The 20,172-nt window shown below is 36.7% G+C and overlaps 1 protein-coding gene across 5 annotated transcripts in view; it reads left to right on the forward strand.

Annotated features, from left to right (window-relative positions):
- PIBF1 (progesterone immunomodulatory binding factor 1) overlaps positions 1-20,172 on the forward strand; it is a 201,543-nt gene that overhangs the window by 146,276 nt on the left and 35,095 nt on the right. For all 5 annotated transcript variants that reach the window (XR_007461128.1, XM_049647059.1, XM_049647060.1 and 2 more), the window contains exon 15: positions 19,488-19,618. Coding sequence is in view for 4 of the 5 variants with exons in the window: in XM_049647059.1 (XP_049503016.1) it covers positions 19,488-19,618 (131 nt within the window). In the remaining variant the exon portion in view is untranslated. The remainder of the gene's footprint in view (positions 1-19,487; positions 19,619-20,172) is intronic.

Here is a 20,172-nt window from a genome sequence, read left to right on the forward strand (position 1 = left end):
TATTCATCCCATCTATTCTTTCTTCCCTTGTCCTTTTTTTTTTCCCTGCCTTCTTTTGGATTAGCTGAATATTTTTATCATTTTATATGATCTCATTATTGGTTTATTGGCTTGAACTCTATTATTACAGTACTTTCTTTATAGTATATATCTTTAACATCATCTCATTTCATTTACTACATCATGTATAGTTTAAAAGCCTTAAAATAGTATACTTCCATTTGTCCCCCCGCCCAGCTTTTGTGCTCCTGTTGTCATATATTTTACTTGTACATGTAGAAACTGCACACAACATTGCTATTATTTTTCTTTAAGCAATTGACAATTTTTTGAAGAGCTATAGTATGAGGAAAAGATACTATATTTAACCAAATAGTTACCATACCTGGTGTTCTTTATTCCCTTGTGTAGATCCAAATTTCCATTTGGTATTATATTGCTTCCGGTTGATGTATTTCTTTTCACAGTACCTATAGAACAAATCTGCTGGTAATGAAGTCTTTCTGCTTCTGTATGTTGCAGAAAGTTATTTCACCTCTTTTTGTTGTTTCTTGTTTTTATATGTCTTACTATTTTTAACAGAATTTAAGATTAAAATGTATTTCTGACAGTTATGTTTACTAAGGCAAAAAACCCCAGAAGTATACATTTAAGGGTTCGCTCTTTTATGACAATAAAATTCACACATAAAAACTGTACAATTCAGTGGCTTTTGGTGTGTTTATAGCATTGCACTATCACCGCTATCTAGTTACAGAACATTTTCATTACCCAGACAGAAATTCTGTACCCATTAAGCAGTCACTCCCTATTCTCCCCTCCCCCCCAACCCTGGCAACCACTCTGTGCTTTCTGTCTATGGATTTGCCTGTTCTACACCCTTCTATAAATGGAATCATGCAATATGTGGCTTTTTTTTTATCTGGCTGCTTTCATTTAGCATAGTGTTTTCAAGATTCATTCATGTTGTATCATCTATCAGTACTTAATTCCTTTTTACCACTAGATAATATCCCATTGTACAGATGCATCATATGTTGTTTATCCATTCATCCATTGATGAACATTTGGGTTATTTCCACCTTTTGACTATTGTGAATAGTGTTGCTATAAATATTCAAGTACAGGCATTATGTTTGTCTACCTGTTTTAAATCTGTGGAGTAAACACCTAGGAGTGGAATTGCTGAGTTCATTTTTGTTTTACAAAGATAATTTTCCCAGGGTAAAAAAGTCCAGATTGGTTCTTTTTTCCTCTGTCTCTTTTTCAGTACTTGAAAGATGTTGCTCCACTCTCTTCTGGTTTGCATTGTTTCTGCCAAGAAATATGCTGTCTTTATCTTTGTGTCTCTCTAGGTAATGTGTCTAATGTCTCTAGAATTTTTTAAGATTTTCTTTTTTTCACTAGCCTTAAGCAATTTACGATGTGGTTGTTGTGATTTTCTTTATGTTTCCTCTGCTTGGGTTTTATCAGACGTCTTATATATGTGTGTGATCATCAGATTTGGAAATGTTTCAGTCATATGTCTTCATAGATTTTTCTACCTTACCCTCTGTTTCCTTCGGACACTCCATTAGACATGTATTTATACTGCTTGAAGTGGTCCTACAACAGAACAGATGCTCTTCTCTTCATTGTTTTCTGTCTTTTTCTGCCTTTCCTTTTGCATAATTTCTCTTAGTATGTCAAGTCCACTAGTCATTTCTTCAGTGTAAAATCTGCTGTTAATCCATTCTAGTGTTTTACGTCTCAGATATTGTAGTTTTCATTTCTAGTTCTCTTTTGTATCTTCCAGGTCTACTTAACCTTTTCAGACTTTATTTTCTTCAGCATAGGAAATACAGTTTCAATCACTATTTTGATATTCTTGTCTACTGATTCTATTATGGTGGCTGCCACTTCTTGGTTAGTTTCAGTTACATTGACCTGTCTCATATGTGTCATATTATCCTGTGTTTTTGCATGCTTACTAATTTTTCACGGGATGAAAAATGTGAATTTTACCTTACCGCTAAATATTTTTGGATTCCTGTAAGTGTGTGTTAGCTTTGTTCCCCAACATGGTTAAGTTTCTTGGGAAAGATTTGGCCCTTTTAAGTCTTGCTTTTAAGCTTTTATAAGCAAAGAAGCATTGATCCTAAGGCTACTTTTTTTGTCCCCTCCACTACTGAGACCAAAGTCTTTTGAATAATCTACCCCACGTCCTATGAATTAATAAGTTTCCTACTTTGGATAGTGGGAATAAGTAAATTCCTGGCCCATATGGTCTTCAGAAATTGTTCTTTCTAATCTTTTCAGTGGTTCTATCTCAGTCTCTGGTATTTTCTTTACACACATGCACTATTCAATGCCCAGGTGCATACTCAAGGGTGAATGTGTGTACATTTTCAGAGTTCTGTCTTTGTACAGCTCTCTTTTCTTCAGCACTCTGCCATAGGAACTGTAGCCAACTTGGTGTCTACATCTAGCAGCAGATCCTTAACTTAGGGAGTTTGGCAGGCTCTGCTTTGATTCCCTCTTCCTTAACTACTGCCTGGAAACTCTTTCCGTAGAGTTCACTGTTCTTCATTGTTTGATGTACAGTGTCTTCAGACTGTTGTTCTATTAGTTCGTTCAGTGTAAAAGAGAAAAAATTATTGGCTTTCTTTTTTGTATATATGTATATCACCTAATTTTCAAGAAACCACCAACTGGGTTAAATAAGAATGGAGTGTTCATAGGCGGTAATCTCCTTGATATCAGTCTTGGTGTTGTTTTTCTGGATCTTACTCCAAGAGAAAAAATAAACAAATGGGACTACATCAAACAAAAAGCTTCTGCACAGCAAAGAAAACCATCAACAAAATGGAAAGGCAGCCTACTGAGTGAGAGAAAATATTTAGAAATTGTATATCCAATAAGAGGTTGATATCCAAAATATATAAAGAATTCCTACAACTCAACACCAAAGAAAATCCAATTTAAAAAAAAAATGTGCAAAGGAAAAAAAAATAGGGGAGCCTGGGTGGTTCAATTGGTTAAACAGCCAACTCTTGATTCAGCTTAGGTCATGATCTCACAGTTCATGAGTTCAAGCCCCACATTGGGCTCTCTGCTCACAGTGGAGAGCCTGCTTCAGATCCTCTGTCTTCCTCTTTTTCCACCCCTCCCCCCCTCAAAAATAAATAAGTGTCTTTTTTAAAAATAAGCAGAGGATATGAATAGATACTTTTCCAAAGAAGACATACAGCTAGCCTATTGGCACATGAAAAGATGCTCAACATCACAAATCATCAAGGAAATGCAAATAGAAACCACAATGAGATATCACCTCACACCTGTCAGAATGGCTAGAATCAAAAAGACAAGAAATAACAAGTGTTGGCAGGGTGTGGAAAAAAGGAAACCCTCATTCACTGTTGGTAGGAGTGTAAATTGGTACAGCCACTATGGAAAACAGTATGGAGGTTCTTCAAAGTATTAAAAATAGAACCACCATATGATCCAGCAATTCTACGTCTGGATATTTATTCAGAATATTCTGAATTCATGAAAACACTAATTCAAAAAGAGGTACAATATTCATTGTAGCATTATATACAATAGTCAAGATACAGAAACAACCTAAGCATTGATCAATGGACAAATGGATAAACATGTGGTCTGTATACAATGGGATACCATTCAGCCATAAAGAAGAATGAAATCTTGCCATTTGCAACAACATTGATGGAACTAGAGGGTATTATGCTAAGTGAATAAGTCAGACAGAGAAAGACAAATACTGTATGATCTCATTTATATGTGGAATCTAAAAAACAAAACAAATGAACAAACAAAACTCTTGGATATGGAAAAGAGTGTTGGTTGGCAGTGGGAGGGAGTCAGGAGATACAGACTGCTAGTTACAAAAAGAATAGGTCATGGCGATGTGGTGTGCAACGTGGTGACTAGAGTCAGTGCTGTTGTCATGCATATTTGAAGGTTGCCAAGAGAGTGATTCTTGAAAATCCTCGTCACACACGCAGAAAATTTTTAATTAAAAAAATTTTTGTAACTTTTTATGGTAACAGATGGTGACTAGACTTATTGTGATGATCATTTCACAGTGTGTGCAAGTGTCAAATCCTTACATTGTACACCGAAAACTAACATAATACTGTATGTCAATATATCTCAATTTTTAGAAGAGAAGAAGGGGAAAAAAGGAGTGTCGATGTGGGGAAGAAGATCTAAGCTAAATCATAAAGCATGCCACATTACCATCAGACTTGTTAAGCCTCAGCTTTCTTGACTCTTGGCACTTGCTCTTACTTAATCTTTTTAGTCATTTAGTAAATATTTATCAGACTCCCACTATACTCCACCACAGATAACAAAAGAGTACATGTACATCTTAACATGTACAGTCTTGTTCACAAAGGCCTTGTCTTCTAGAATAAGCACTTAGAGATTTATCTGTTATAACTAACTTATTTTAGAAAAGTGGTCTAGAAAATGGAATCTGCACAATCTCAAGTGACCAAATGCCAAGGTTCAGTTACCTGGAATTTTTTACATAGAAGCCATTGAGCGAAATCCAGGTAATTTGTTACAAAGCTTTAGATTGCTACATTTAAGAGAGATTTTTAAGATGCCTGGGTAGAATAAAGTAGAACTCTGTGTACTAACTTTAAAAGATGTTCATAATGTATATTAATAAATTTTTTCCAAAAAGGAAAATTGCAGAATAATTTGTATTGTATTTCTCTGCTTGGCCTTTGAGTGTGTGTGTGTGTGTGTGTGTGTGTGTGTGTGTGTGTGTGTCTCTAGGGTGTGGAATTGTGTTTCTAAGCATAGAGAAAAAGGAAGAGCTCACATAATATACACCTGTCATGCCAAGGGCACACAAATACAACTAGTCCTGCTGTATGAATATTAAAACATTTTATCAGAGTAAACTTACAGGGAAGGAATTCCAGAGCATATACCATCCCCAAGTTCTCTTCTCACAGAAAAGTGTGCTTAGGCCTGGTGTAGGTAGTCTGGATGCGCCACAGAAAGTGACCTGATAGAGGGGCTCCACACCAGAACATTGTACACACCTAAAGAGAAGGTTAGGGAACATCTAATTACCTAAGTAACAATGGGAGTGGGAGGGAGCTTTTGGAGGTTATTATCTCTTTTAGCCTATTCTAATAGAATAGGAAATGAGCCTCCAGGACCATCCATATTTGTCTCTCAAACATTAAACTGTGCTTACCTCTGAGATTGGGAGTGGAGAAGTACGGAATGACCAATTTATACCTTATGCATTTTTGAATTGCTTGAATTTATTCTAACTCACATGGAATTTTTTAAGGCATAGATTTGGTGATCAACAATATCTGAATCATAGCAGGTATAAAGTAAATATTGATGCATTAGATAGATCATTCACATACCTTATCTACCAAACTTACGTAGATTTCTAAAGATGAAAATAAGAGGCAAAATTCTACTTTTTAAAATACATCTATAAACAGTATTTATAAACAGATTATATTCCAGCAATATTCTTTGTACCCAAAATTTTGTTGCCAAGGAAATATATATGGATATATATATATATATATATATATATGCTTTAATATATGCATAGAGATATTTGGAATGGTAAAAACCAAAAGAAATCATTCATCGATGATAATCACAGTGGAGGGCCACTCAAATTCTAGATGGATGAAAGCGATCTTTTGAGTGTACGTTCCCTCTTTTTAGCTTAAATTACTTATTATGTGCATGTGGTATTCCCTTCTCCACTCCCTTTCTTCCTCATCTCCTTTCTTCCATTTCATTATCAAGAGCAAGTATTTAGAAGACTATGAAATTGTTCTAGAATATCAGACAAAGGAAAAATTCAGAAGCCTCTAAAAAACATAACATACAAAGTTTTAGGACTGATAAAAGGCAACAGAAAGGGTGTCTAATACATGCTCAGGCAAGGAAAAAAAGATGTGACAGGAGTTTCTGTTTGACGGAGTCCTTGAAATACTTGCCCGTATGTTGTACTCTATACCAGCGATATTGGGATATATGATTTCTACAAACGTAGTATAAGTATCTAAATGAGTAAAACATGTGCTTTTGTCCTTTGAATCACCTAACAACTGCTGAGAGTGTTCTCTCAGCACCCCCAGGGTACCCAGGGTCTAGAAAGGCGTCTGTAGCACACAGGTCCTACAGCTCCACCTTCGTATTCTAAAGGGGGAGACGCACCTGCCAGCCACACCACCAAATCTCTTTAAACTTCAAAGCCAATCTTCCCTTCCGTATCTCTAAGCCTTTGTTGATGTGAGGAAAAAATGCACTATTTTATGTACCACCAAGGAGTAAGAGCAGGAGATACTTCCAATGAAACTGCAATACAATGCTTTATTATCACTCTAATTTTTTTTTTAATTTTAAGCACACATTCTTTTTGACTTTGAGCAGTGTCTCTTATCATATATTACATACAGTTTCTATCCTTTTCTTCTTCTAACATAAACTTTGTGCTGAATGTGCCAAATCACATCGGAATCATATTGGAGACATTTTAAATGGCAGTTAAACTCAGCCTATGACAGATTAGCCATACTCAGAACTCAATTGAATTCAAAGTATAAATAGCTAAGATCAAATTTGCATGTGCAGACTTGATGAGCAGCGATTGTAAGAGGCTTCCACTTTCATAGAAAAGATGAAAAATAGTATGATTTATGGGTTCCCTTTGCCTCCCAAAGTGTTTTCCTGAAAGTTTGTTGATACCTAAAAATTCTTTTAATAAAGAACAGTGCTTTTATTTCACCATTAGAAATATGAGGCTTAGGGGCGCCTGGGTGGCTCAGTCGGTCAAGCATCTGACTTCAGCTCAGGTCATGATCTCACGGCTAGTGGGTTTGAGCCCTGTGTGGGGCTCTGTGCTGACAGCTCAGAACCTGGAGCTCAGAACTTTGGATTCTGTGTCTCCCCCTCTGTCTCTGCCCCTCCCCCAATCGTGCTGCTCTTCCTCCTCCTCCTCCTCCTCCTCCTCCTCCTCCTCCTCCTTCTCTCTCTTTCAAAAATAAGTAAGCGTTTTTTAAAAATTATAAATACAAGGCTTAAAACATAAACACACTGCCTGATTTTTTTTTAATTTAGCAAGTAAAGTTTATCAGTCCATCAAAATTCTTTCTTCTACCCAGAACTGTCCTCCATACTATGGATCGTGATTTCATTTTAAAAGGTCCCTTGCCTACCAGACAGTGTCCATATTCTTTAGCATGGCAAAGAAAGCCAGTTTGATCCTAACCTACTTCTCGTCCTCATCTTCTACCTCCCCTCTCCCCAGTCCTCACTTGCAACCCCTCCTACCCCAAGTAACATGTCTCTTGCTCCTGCTGCCACCACTGTTACCTTCCTACTTCTCAGTCTCCATTGTTTACTTTTTTCTGATTGTTCCATAAATGTGGACAGCCCAGACATCTGTCTTGGCACTGTTCTCTGTGTTTCATGGCTTCAGCTACCAGCTACAATATCTCTTCATTGTAGCCTTTTTTTAATAAGTTAGAGATTTATGCAGTCAGCATAAATATTACCAGAATTGAAAGAATGCAAAAGGAGTGTTCAGCAAGTAACGGGTTCTCCCTGTTCTTTTCATACCACCTTCTGAACATCTCTACTCAATCTCCTGTTTTAGTGCTACTGACTTGGTACAACCTCTTATCTATCATCTGAATTAAATTAGGAACCATCCTAATGGTTGGAACCATCCAATAGATTGGCATTATCTCTGTTTAGTCCTCTACCCTGTTGGCCAAAATGCTCTTTCTAAATAAAAATCTGTTTTTGTTTCTCCCACAGTTAGTCTTGTCTCTGTTCACTAAGAATAACAATATATAAGACCTCCCATTGTGCTACCCCTGCCTACATACCCAGTTTCATCGTATATTATGCCACACACGCACGCATGCACACACACAGCCGTGCTTCTGTATACAACTACTTGTGTTTCTCCCCACGTTTGTAACTTCTTCTGCTTTACTTGAATTCTCCAAGCACTCTGCGCTATTTCATGCCTCTGTGCTTTTGCACACTCCAATCTCTTTGCGCATTGTACCCATGTCTGCATCGCAGGTGCTTGTCTTTCAGTATCAAGTGTCACCTACTCTATCAAGCCTTTTTTGAACTCCAGGCAAAAATGACTTATGTCTCCCCATGATACCATATATACCAAGATATATTTAGATAGAGATGTTGTTGACATAACTGTCTGTGTGCTTCTTAAGAGGAAGGATTCTTTTGTATTGGTCTGAGCTGCTTAGCAGCACAGTGCCTGTTTCTAGTAAGTAGTAAGTAGATCTTTGTTGAAGGAATAACTTCTGGTTTTGATAGGTCAAAGTAAATAAGAGAAGTGGGGGATGCTAGAATGAACCTGAAGCAGATTAGAGGTACCAACCAAGAGGCACAGAGGATGAGGGAGAAATCAGACCTGCTAATTAGAAAGAAAACTTTAGTTTCTTTTTAAGTGTCAGAGACTCAATCATATGCTTTATGTCACATATGGAACCAGAGCAGCGTAAATACCAGCTCCACCCACCACCATCATGAAAAAAAATATTTTAGTTACATGGAATCGGTAGTATCATCAACTTTTATTGAAAACACTGGAGTTTTTTCTCGGGAGCCTGGGTGGCTCAGTCAGTTAAGCCTCCGACTCTTGGTTTGGGCTCAGGTCACCATCTCACTGTTCGTGGGTTTGAGCCCTGAGTCAGGCTCCACGCTGATGATGCGGAGCCTGGCTGGGATTCTTTCTCTCCCTCTCTCTCTGCCCCTCCCTGGCTATCTATCTGGCTATCTCTCTCCTCTCTCTCTCTCTCTCTCTCTCTCTCTCCCTCCCTCTCTCTCTCTGTCTGCCCCCCCTCAAAATAAATAAACTAAACTTTTTTTAAAAATCACTCAATAAATGCAGATGGGCTTTTTAATTCTATGTTTCATTTATTTTTCTGCTAATGGCAATAGTATTGATAAAATCAGTATTTTTATTAATAAACGGCATTTTAAAGAAATAGTAATTTCCCAACTGGAATAAATAATGCTTATTTTGCCTATGTGGAAATATTCAGAATGAACCATCCAAATGAATTTTAACACAACATGGTAAGATTTTGTAATGACTATATAAGTAATTTTGTGAAGTAACGGTGGTAAAACTGTAATTCTGGAGAGTAAACACCTGCTCTTCCCAAATGTAAAAGTACATTTAATTGCATACAAACTAATCATCTTTTTTATATATATATATTTTTAGTTTATTTTTGAGAGAGAGAGAGAGACACACACACACACACACACACACACACACAGTGAGTGGGGGAGGGGCAGAGAGCGAGGGAGACACAGAATCCAAAGCAGTTCCAGGCTCTGAGCTGTCCGCACAGAGCTTGACATGGGACTAGAACTCACGGACTGTGAGATCATGACCTGAGCTGAAGTTGGACACTTAACCAACTGACCCACCCAGGCACCCTACAAACTAATCATCTTAAGAAAAGTATGGAAAACTGGGTATTTTAAGGCTAATAAAAACTTCAATTTAACCAGAATCATTATATTTAAATCAGAGTACATGAATTACTGATAAAATTCACCTAATTTGTTGAATCTGTATAGAAAGGCAAAAGGTAAGCAATATGTAATAAGATAATGGAGATAAACATTTAATAGCAATGAAAATAGTCTCTTAAATTTTTTGAATAAATATTTCATTAAAATCAAAATTATTATATGTATATATAATAAAATAAAATAAAATAAAATAAAATAAAATAAAATAAAATAAAATAAAATAAAGGCTAGCTATTTTGAGTGCTTGCTTTAATACCAGTCATACATACTATCTCATGAAACCATAGGAGTATTGCTTGGGCTAACTAGTATGTTCAGAGTGTGAGGTAAACTCAGGGGAGTTTACCAGCTTCCCAGGCTTCCTGAGGCCTCAAAGAAGCCCTTTTGTGTGAGTGCAGGCTTCCATTAGATTGGAAGGTGTATCAGAGAAGAATCAAAGGAGAAGAATGACCAAGATGCAAAGTCTACTCAATCTGCTCTTAGGTTTTTCATGGATTCGCCGTCGCCACAGTTAGCATATCGAGTGCTGTAATATATGATACCTCTGCCCTTAAGATCTGAAATTTTCACCAGGTGATAAAGCCCACAGAACACTGTCCACAAAATTGACCTGAGACTGATTTGGATTTTGACTGCTCTGAATGCAAATTTTGTCCTTTATGGGGTGCCTGGGGGCTCAGTCGGTTAAGTATCAGACTTCAGCTCAGGTCCTGATTTCACAGTTCGTGAGTTCGGGCCCCACGTCAGGCTCTGTGCTGACAGCTCAGAGCCTGAAGCCTGCTTCAGATTCTGTGTCTCCCTCTCTCTGCCCCTCCCCTGCTCTCTCTCTCTCTCTCTCTCTCTCTCTCTCTCTCTCAAAAATAAATAAACATTAAAAAAATTTTTAATAAATTAGCCTTTTCATTTTAATAATGATGAACATATATTTATCTACCCTATGAATGACTAATTTATTTTACGGACAAAACATTTCCCTTTCATTTTCTAACAGCTCTGTGTCTAACCTTGCCAAGTGCTTAAACCAAGAAGTCTTTGTTATGGCTCATTCTGGAAAAAACTCAATTACATGGATTCAGGATAATATAGTAAAATTTGTTCTGTAAACATGCTTTTTATAGGTTCACACACCAGCTCATGTGAGTGGGTGTGTGTACCGAATGCCAGCCACCACTGAAGTAAGGGACAAAGTGATTTATCTATAAATTGTGTCCTGTTTACACATCAAACAAATTGTTTAAACTTTTTACCTTACTGATGTGCCTTGATAACTCATGAATGACTACATTTTTCTCATTTAAGAGCTGTTACAACTCAACACTGCAGCGCCCTCCCCTCTGCCATCAGGATTGTCATACAGTTGAACCACGTTAAAATGAATTTCTCAGAGGGAGCTTTAAGGGGGCAAGAAATTTAAAACACTTGAACTTGAAAATTCCATTCTCTGACTCTAATCTCCTGTCCTTCCAGCTCTCCCAGTCCTTTCATTCTCACTAAATCTGTGCTTTATTTGCACTCAATACATGTTCCACATTCATAAACTCTGTATTTTCCAATCTGTCAGGCCCTTCTTGGCTTCACTTTTCTTTCTACCCAGCCATGACCTTACCAGCCATCTGAGCACTACATTCACTAGCACCTAGATTGCTTTGTCACTAATTCATCCATCAGGCTTTTCTTGACATCCCTACCTTTCACATAGCACCTTACAGGGCAACGATAGTTACCCTGTAAATACTTAATGGAAGGAAAGAGAGAGGGAGAGAAAATTCTTTGGTTTTGTGGTAATATGCTGAAAATTTCTTGTGGAAATGTGTTACTGCTTGAAAGAATTACAAATTCATGTTGTTGAACATCAACCAGAACCTCATTCCTACTGCCCACTGTTTTTATTTTTCTGCATCTGTCATGTTTCCCATTATCTTCATTGCAGGTCACTTCCACTCAAAACCATCAGTTCCATCATCTCTATCTTCCTTATTAGGTCATCTAAATTTCTTTCTCTTAAGTCTCTTTCACCCAAGGATTTTTGTAGTATCTTCACTTTCTCTCTTTTTCCCCCTTTTGGTTTCTCTTCAAAAAAATGAGAGAGAATGAGAATGTGTGTGTGTGTGTGTGTGTGTACACACAGAGGTAACTTTCAAAAATTAACCCCTCTCTTTATACCTTATTCCTTCCGTCCCCCCGATCCTCTGTTCAGCTCTGCCCTCCGTTAGTGATCGCCAGTGACTTCCTAATTGACAGTGTTCTCTTCTCAGTCTCCTGATCTATGGCATGACATTATAGATTTTATAGATAAGCTAGAAATTCTGTTCTCTCTTTGCTTGACAACACCATTCCTCTCCCATGTCTTCGTCTTCTTCCAACCCTATAGTGTAGCTGTCCCTCACATATCTGCCCTTTGTCCTATTCTTACATGTCACTAGTGATTCTCAAATGCTAGTGAATGTAAGAATCACCAAAGATTCTTGTTTAAAGTGTAGGTTTCTAGGGGCACCTGGGTGGCTCAGATGATTAAGCATCCAACTCTTGATTTCATTTCAGGTCATGATGTGATTCATGAGATAGAGCCCTACATCGGGCTCTGTGCTGACAGCTTAGAGCCTGCCGGGCATTCTCATTCTTTCTCTCTCTCTCTTCCTTCCTCCATCCCTCCAAAGTAAATAAGCATTTAAAAAAATAAAATAAAATGTGAGTTTCTAGATCCTGCCCTCAGAGATTGTGATTAAGTAGGTCTGGAATGAAACCCATGAATCTGCATTTTTAACAAGCTCATCTTGTGACTCTAATAAAAGTGATGCATGGCCACACTTTGAAAAATAATGCTCCACAGCCCTTTCTATTCTGTGACTTATAAGTAGATAGTCCCTTGCATCCATCACTGATTGCTCTGAAATATTTAATGTCCTACTCATGAATTTCATCTTATTATCTGTTCTTTCTCCTTTTACCTCATTAATATCTCCTTATTACCATACTTTGACAATCTCGGGACCAGAGCAGGGCTGATAATCAACTAGCACTTGCTTTTGGTTATTAAAACAACAAAATATTTGCAAGAAGACTGCACACAGCTGTTGTCCCAAGGCCCTGAGTGTCATTCCTGTCTGTACTGGCACCTCTCCGAGATCCCTGCGACCTCCTCACCATCCACCAACAGAGATACCATACGTGGCACCTGCCCCAGTGCAAAGCTGGTGCCTTAAATGGTTGAATTTTATCAGTTAAATATCACTCCTGTTAAAGATGAGATAATTAACCATGTGAGACACAGGATAAGAAGCTGGTTTTAATGGGAAGGATAGTAAAGTCAGGATATAAGATGATGTGCAGTCCTGTTAAACCTGCTAAAATAGATGGATGGAATAGCCTGCAGCAAGTCCAAGATGACCAGAGCTGTGCTTTCCAAATTTGACCAATTATCGGAAATATTGATTCAGTGGGACTGGGGTGGGCCCCGGAAATCCGTTTTTGAACATTTTCCCCAGTGATTCTGATGACTTAACTAGGTTTGAGAACTGCTTTAGATTGAGAACACAGAGAATTAGTACTAAAGTGTTGCCCCTTATTGGACCTCAAATAGGCATTTTACATTCCTTGGCACCATCAAAAAGATTAGATAGGATATATGGAATTTTCCTCACAAACTACCACCAGTACTAGAAAGTGTCATTTGTATATATTTTAAATAGAAATCAATTCAGTATTAAATTCTATTCAACAGAATGCATTTTGTCTCTGGCAGGAAGGAGCTCCATTTCTAGAAGTTTCTTTGAAAATAAACTCCATAAGAAAAAAAAAATCCCACATTTAGGAAAAACACAACAAAATGTGATCACCTTTATATATTTAATTTTAAGAGAAAATATATAATTTTAGATTATCAAAGAACAAGTTAAGATTTGAATTAAAACATGTAATTATGTTTTAATCAGCCGTTGCTTGTCTCTGAATCATGTGTACAGTTTATTGAAACACAGGAGGAATAACAATTCTGTGGGCACCTGGGTGGCTCAGTCGGTTGAGCATCCAACTTTTGATTTTGGCTCAGGTCATGATCTCACAGTTCATGGGATCAAGCCCCATGTCGGGCTCTGTGCTGACAGTCCAGAATCTTCTTGAGATTCTCTGTCTCCCTCTCTCTGCCTATCTCTCTCTCAAAAAAAAAAAAAAAAAAAAAAAAAATATATATATATATATATATATATATGTAATTATGTTTTAATCAGGTGTTGCTTTTCTCTGAATCATATGTACAATTTATTGAAACAAAGGAGGAATAACAATTCTGTAAAATGTTGTGTCATGGGTTTAGTCCTGAGTCATTTATTACGTATATGATTCTTGAGTCACTAATTACTAAGGCTTTCCTATAAGGAAAAGATTACTAACAATAGACAAAGTAAGTGATTGTGAAACTTTTAATACTAATTATTATGGTTACAGAAAGACTTTTTAAAATCACATTGGAGGAATTAAATTCTGTCAAATTACATTTATTTCAAAAATAGGTATTAGCATCACTTTTCATCGACAAACGTTATTTTTCGTGAGGAATTAAAATACATTTTGGGATTTAGAATCTTAAAAGTTTATAAAAAAATATATTCTTAAAACTGACAGCACTATAGTTATTTTTATTATCCGGAGAGGGAGTAGTTTCTAGGTTGTATATTAAAGATACCTTTTAAAAGTAAGGCATTGGGGCCCTTAATTTTGTTTACAGTACTGAAACCTAACATATGTAATTTCTGTGATGAAAAAAAAAATGGAACTAAAATAATTAAGACTAATGACTGCTGTTATTCTTTTATGCAGTTGAATTTAGATCCAATAAGTTTCAAAAATAGCACATTCTAGACTACAGCTAACTGCGATTTGTAAATGCCCTTAACGCTTCCCTCACGTTGCACCCCAGCCCCCCACCCTGCCCCCCTGCCCCACCCCACCCCACCCCACCCCGATTGTTCTGCACTTTGAAACACAAAGCAACTTGTCAGTTCAGTTTATTCAGTTAAGGTCAGTTCCGTGAAAACAAAGTCAAGGCAATTGTTTGATTTAATTGACTAGTGAAACTGGTTATACAGGTAAGAAGAACTCAGTTTTATTTTTGTCCAGCTTCGTATTTGAATGTTCATAAAGTAACTTAGTAGAGTAAGTAATAAGATTCCAGTGACATTGTAATAAATTTAAAAGAACGGTTACCAAAGCAAGGAAAAAGGACACTAAAACCCAAACTATAGAAAATATTCATGGTATTTTTTTCTTTATGGCATTGCTTCTTTGTAATGAATCATGTTCAAAAAATGAAGTCTTTTTTTTCACTGTTCGTTTCCTTATCTTTGAGGAATTTCTTTTCCTGGGCTAATGTAACCAAAAGGAAAATTTTAAATATAATTTAGTCAAATCATTTAAATAACTTTTACAAAGTAGTCCTCAATCTGCAAACAGATATTCTACAGCAGCTAGCTGGTCAACCACCTTTTGGCTTCACTCTCCTCCTTACCCACCTAGACCTCAAGGCTGTTCACTTTGACAATGATTGTTTCTGCCTTTGATTCTTCTGCCTTCCTCTGTACCCTCCATTATATCCATCCTGCTGTTCTCTACACCTTCAGCTTCTGGGCTGCTAGTCACTCATTTCTTTTATGTGGGTACTAAAATAAATGATATGTTTAGATCTTAAAATATATATCTATAAATCTTGTAGGGGCACCTGGGTGACTCAGTCGGTTAAGCATCTGACTTCGGGTCAGGTCATGATCTCACGGTTCGTGGGTTTGAGCCCTGCATCGGGCTCTGTGCTGACAGCTCAGAGCCTGGAACCTGCTTCGGATTCTGTGTCTCCCTCTCTCCGTGTCCCTCCCCTGCTCACGCTCTGTCTCTCTGTCTCTCAAAAATAAATAAAATGTTAAAAAAAAATAAATCTTGTAAATGTAACTCACTTGAGAAAAAAAGTCATTTCTTGTCCCAGAAAAAGAGCAATCTTTAGCCTCCATTGAACTTGTTAGGAACTATGAAGGAAAGAGGAAAAAATACTGAAACATATACAAGGCTAGAATTTTATTGGCGAAGAATATTTTAAGGTCATAAAGTAGGAATTTTGTGGCAATTTTGTTCTGTGTAATAAAGTACTCCCTTCCCCACCCCTCATTCTTATAATAGGTGTTTACCACTTCTGTTGTGATTTGTTCAGTTTTTGCATATCCAACTTTAGAATACCTTTTCTGAGAAATCATTAGGTACCAAAGTAGGGGCCTACGGATACTGACAGCGCTGTGTGTGACCTGCATCTTACATCTGCTTAGGAAAAAAGAGCAAATGCAATAAACAACAACAACAAAAAAAAACAAGGTTGGTTGGATATATAAGTTAATAAAATCCTTAAGAAAAGAATCTTGGTCTTATGTATCAAGAGCATTACGTTGTCCTTAAACTTAGTGCAACTTCTGTTATGAAAAAACTTCACAAAGAAAACATTAATTAAAGAAAAAAGTAATTTTGAAGTCTGTTGCAACATTATTTATGATGCAATTGATAAATTGATAACATCCTAAAGGTTTATTACTATAAGCAATGTAATTATGGTATGTTGGCTTCCTAGACAGTTTTGTAGCCATTAAAATCGTAAATTAAGTTACTCTGAGAGCTTGGAAAAATAATAAAGGTAAAGTGAAAAGGCCTAATATAAGATTGTACATAATGTACTAAGAAAAAGCAATCCAAAAGGAAATTACAAAAACAAATCCACTTATGATAGCATCAAAAAGAATAAAATCTAAGCTTAGGAATAAATTTAATCAAACAGGAGAAGGAGTTGTACACTGAAAACTACACAACTTTGCTAAAGAAATTTTAAAAGACCTAATAAATGGAAAGACATCTCATGTTTATAGATTAGAAGACTTAATATTGCTAAGATCACAATACTGCCCAAAACAATTTATAGATTCAGTATAATCCCTATCAAAATCCCAATAGCATTTTTTTGAAGAAATAGAAAAACCCATCCTAAAATTCCTATGCAATTTTAAGGGACCCTGAATGGCCAAAACAATCTTGAAAAGGAAAATCAAAGTTGGAAGACACACTTCCCAGTTTTAAAATGTACCACAAAGCTACAGTAGTCAAAACAGTGTTGTACTAGCATAAGGATAGATAGATAAGACTAATGGAATAAAATAGAGAGTCTGGAAATAAACCCTTCATATATGGTCGAAAGGTTTTCAATAAGATTGCTAAGACCATTCAATGGTCTTTTCAACAAATGGTGCTGGTAAAACTGGATATCCGCATGTCAAACATTGAAATAGAATCCTTATCCTACTGTCTACAAAAATTAATTCAAACTGGATCAAAGACATAAATTTCAGAGCTAAGAATGTAACACTATAGAAGAAAACATAGAAAATTTTCATGATATTGGGCTTGGCAGTTGTTTCTTAAAAATGATACCAACTAGGAGCGCCTGGGTGGCTCAGTCGGTTAAGCGTCCGACTTCAGCTCAGGTCACGATCTCGCGGTCCGTGAGTTCGAGCCCCGTGTCGGGCTCTGGGCTGATGGCTCAGAGCCTGGAGCCTGCTTCCGATTCTGTGTCTCCCTCTCTCTCTGCCCCTCCCCCGTTCATGCTCTGTGTCTCTCTGTCTCAAAAATAAATAAATGTTAAAAAAAAATAAAAAAAAAAATGATACCAACTTAGGATTCTCTGTCTCCCTCTTTCTCTGCCCCTCCCCTGCCGCTCTCTATCTGTCTCTCAAAATAAATGTTAAAAAATAAAACAATACCAAAAGTATAAGCAACAAAAGAAAAAACTAGGTTAGTTGGACATCATCAAAATTAAAGACTTTTGTGATCAAAGGACATAATCAAGAGAGTGAAAAGACAACCCACAGAATGGGAGAAAATATTTGCAAGTCATATGTCTAACATGGGATTAATATCCAGAACATAACTCCCAGGGGCACCTGGGTAGATCGGTCCGTTAAACATCCGACTTCGGCTCAGATCATGATCTCACAGTTTGTGAGTTTGAGCCCCACATCGGGCTCTGTGCTGACATCTCAGAGCCTGGAGCCTGCTTCAGACTCTCTGTCTCTCTCTGTCTCTCTCTGCCCCTCCGTGGCTTGTACTCTGTCTCTCTCTCTCTCTCGCTCTCTCACAAAAATAAACATTTTAAAAATTAAAAAAAAGAAAAAAGAAAAAAAACTCCCATAACTCCACAACAAAAAAGCAGACAACATAATTGAAATTATGGGCAAATGACTTGAATAGACATTTGTCCAAAGATACACAGTGACCGATAGGCACATGAAATAATAGTGTTGGTGAGGATGTGGAGAAAGTAGAACCAAGTGCATTGCTAATAGGAACGTAAAATGATGCAGCCGCTGTGCAAAACAGTTGCCTGTTCCTCAAAAAGTTAACTATAGAAAACAATTTTTTTTAACTTTTTAAAAAGTTAAATATAGAATTACCATATGACCTAGCAATTTCACTCCACTTCTAGCAGATATTCAAAGGAATTGAAAATGGAGACTCAAACAGATATTTATACACCACTGTTTTAACATTAATTAAAATAGCCAAAAAAGTGAAAACAACCCAAGTATTCATCAACAGATGAAAAAATAAATAAGATGTACTATAAACACACAATGGAATATTATTTAGCCATAGAAAGGAATGAAGTTCTGATACATTGTACAGCATGGGTGAACCTTGAAAACATTACCTTAAGTGGAATAAGCAGACACAAAATGACAAATATTATATGATTCCCCTTATAGATCTAGAATAGGCAAATTCATAGAGACAGATAGTAGAGGTTTCTAATGGCTGGGGGGTTGCAGGGAGTGTTTTTGTTTAATGGATACAGAGTTTCCATTGGGATTGATAAAAATGTTCCAGGAATAGAGATTAGTGATGGTTATACAACATTATGAATATATGTAATGCCACTGAATTGTGTACTATAAAATGGTTAAGCTGGTATATTCTTTATATTGTAACTGTAATTTTTTTTTTTTTTTTTTTTTAGAGAGTGAGAGTGGGGATAGGGTAGAGAGAGAGAATCTTTATTTTTTTTTAACTTTTGTTAACATTTATTTATTTTTGAGAGATAGAGCACGAGCCAGGGAGGGGCAGAGAGAGGGAGAGAGAATCCAAAGCAGTCTCCAGGCTCTGAGCTGTCAGCACAGAGCCGAGTGCAGGGCTTCAGTCCACAAACCATGAGATCATGACCTGAGGTCACGAAGTCAGATGTTTGACTGAGCCACCCAGGCACCCCGAGAAAGAGAATCTTAAGCTCCACACTGAGGAGGTCTATCCCACAACCGTGGGATCATGATCTGAGCCAAAATCAAGAGTGGTACACTCAACCAACTGAGCCAGACAGGTGCCCCTACCATTTTTGTTAAAAAAAACTTCATTATACCTAGTGATTTAGCTTCATAAATTATCAGTTTTAGAAATAAAGATGGAAGGAAATACGAAGATGTAGAAAAATGCTAAATTGCAATGTCATTATTTTTAATAGAAATAAAGCTCAAATAAAAGGTTTTTATTTTTAGCTAATGGATGTTTATTAAAAGGAGATACATTTTGTCACATATCTTCTCAAACCAACAAATGGCAAAAACATTTAGGTGACCCGTCCCTGAAACTGGTAATAATTCATATTTTATTTAACATTTTTCTTTGTGTTTACATATTATTATTATTATTATTATTATTATAAAAAATAGTTCTATTGATTAATAATTTTGAAAACCTTCAAAGTTACATAGGAAAAGCTCTTCTGAGTAACTCATGCAAGGGAGTTTTGGCATACTGTACCTGTGCTAGAATAATAATCTTCAGTTTCTTATAAAATGTTTTAGATTTTCATGAAATCTGTTTTTCTTTAGCTTGACAGGGCCAATTCTCTGTTAAACCAGACTCAGCAGCCTTACAGATATCTCATTGAATCAGTGCGTCAGAGAGACTCTAAGATTGATTCACTGAAAGAGCATGTTACACAACTTGAGAAAGATGTCAGGTAAAATCATCTGTTCATTTTTTTTTTTTTTAATTATAAAGGCAACGTAAACATAATACTGCTATCCATGAACTAAGGTTGTAAATTGGGAAGAAAAAAATGTAAATAATGAACATGGTTTTAAATGTAATTTATCTTAGAGAAACTTAGGTCACGTCACGTTAGGTGCTCACATTCCACCTTGTAATCAGAAGTCTTAGCCTGGACCTAACAGTGCTATGCTTACTAACAGCACTCCCCTCACCCTAGGAAGCAAAAAGTATCCTGTCCTTGTTCCCCTACAATTCTTTAGTGGGATGGGGTTTAACCAAAGCGAGGGAGAACATAACCAGATGCCATTTGTGGAGTCAAAATAACTTTTTAAACAGCTAAAATATACACATTTGCTTAGATTCTGTTGACTTTGCCAAGGAATTTTTTAGGGTTTTCTTCCCCTGACTCTTTACATGAAGTAACCCATGAATCACCTAAATATAAATAAACCCCTTTCACTTCCTTAAATTTAAATTGTTTTCTTACATGACACCTTATCCAAAGGACTTGCTCCACTTAAT

Source organism: Panthera uncia, assembly GCF_023721935.1.
Source record: "Panthera uncia isolate 11264 chromosome A1 unlocalized genomic scaffold, Puncia_PCG_1.0 HiC_scaffold_16, whole genome shotgun sequence".
In the NCBI taxonomy this organism is placed as follows: domain Eukaryota; kingdom Metazoa; phylum Chordata; class Mammalia; order Carnivora; family Felidae; genus Panthera; species Panthera uncia.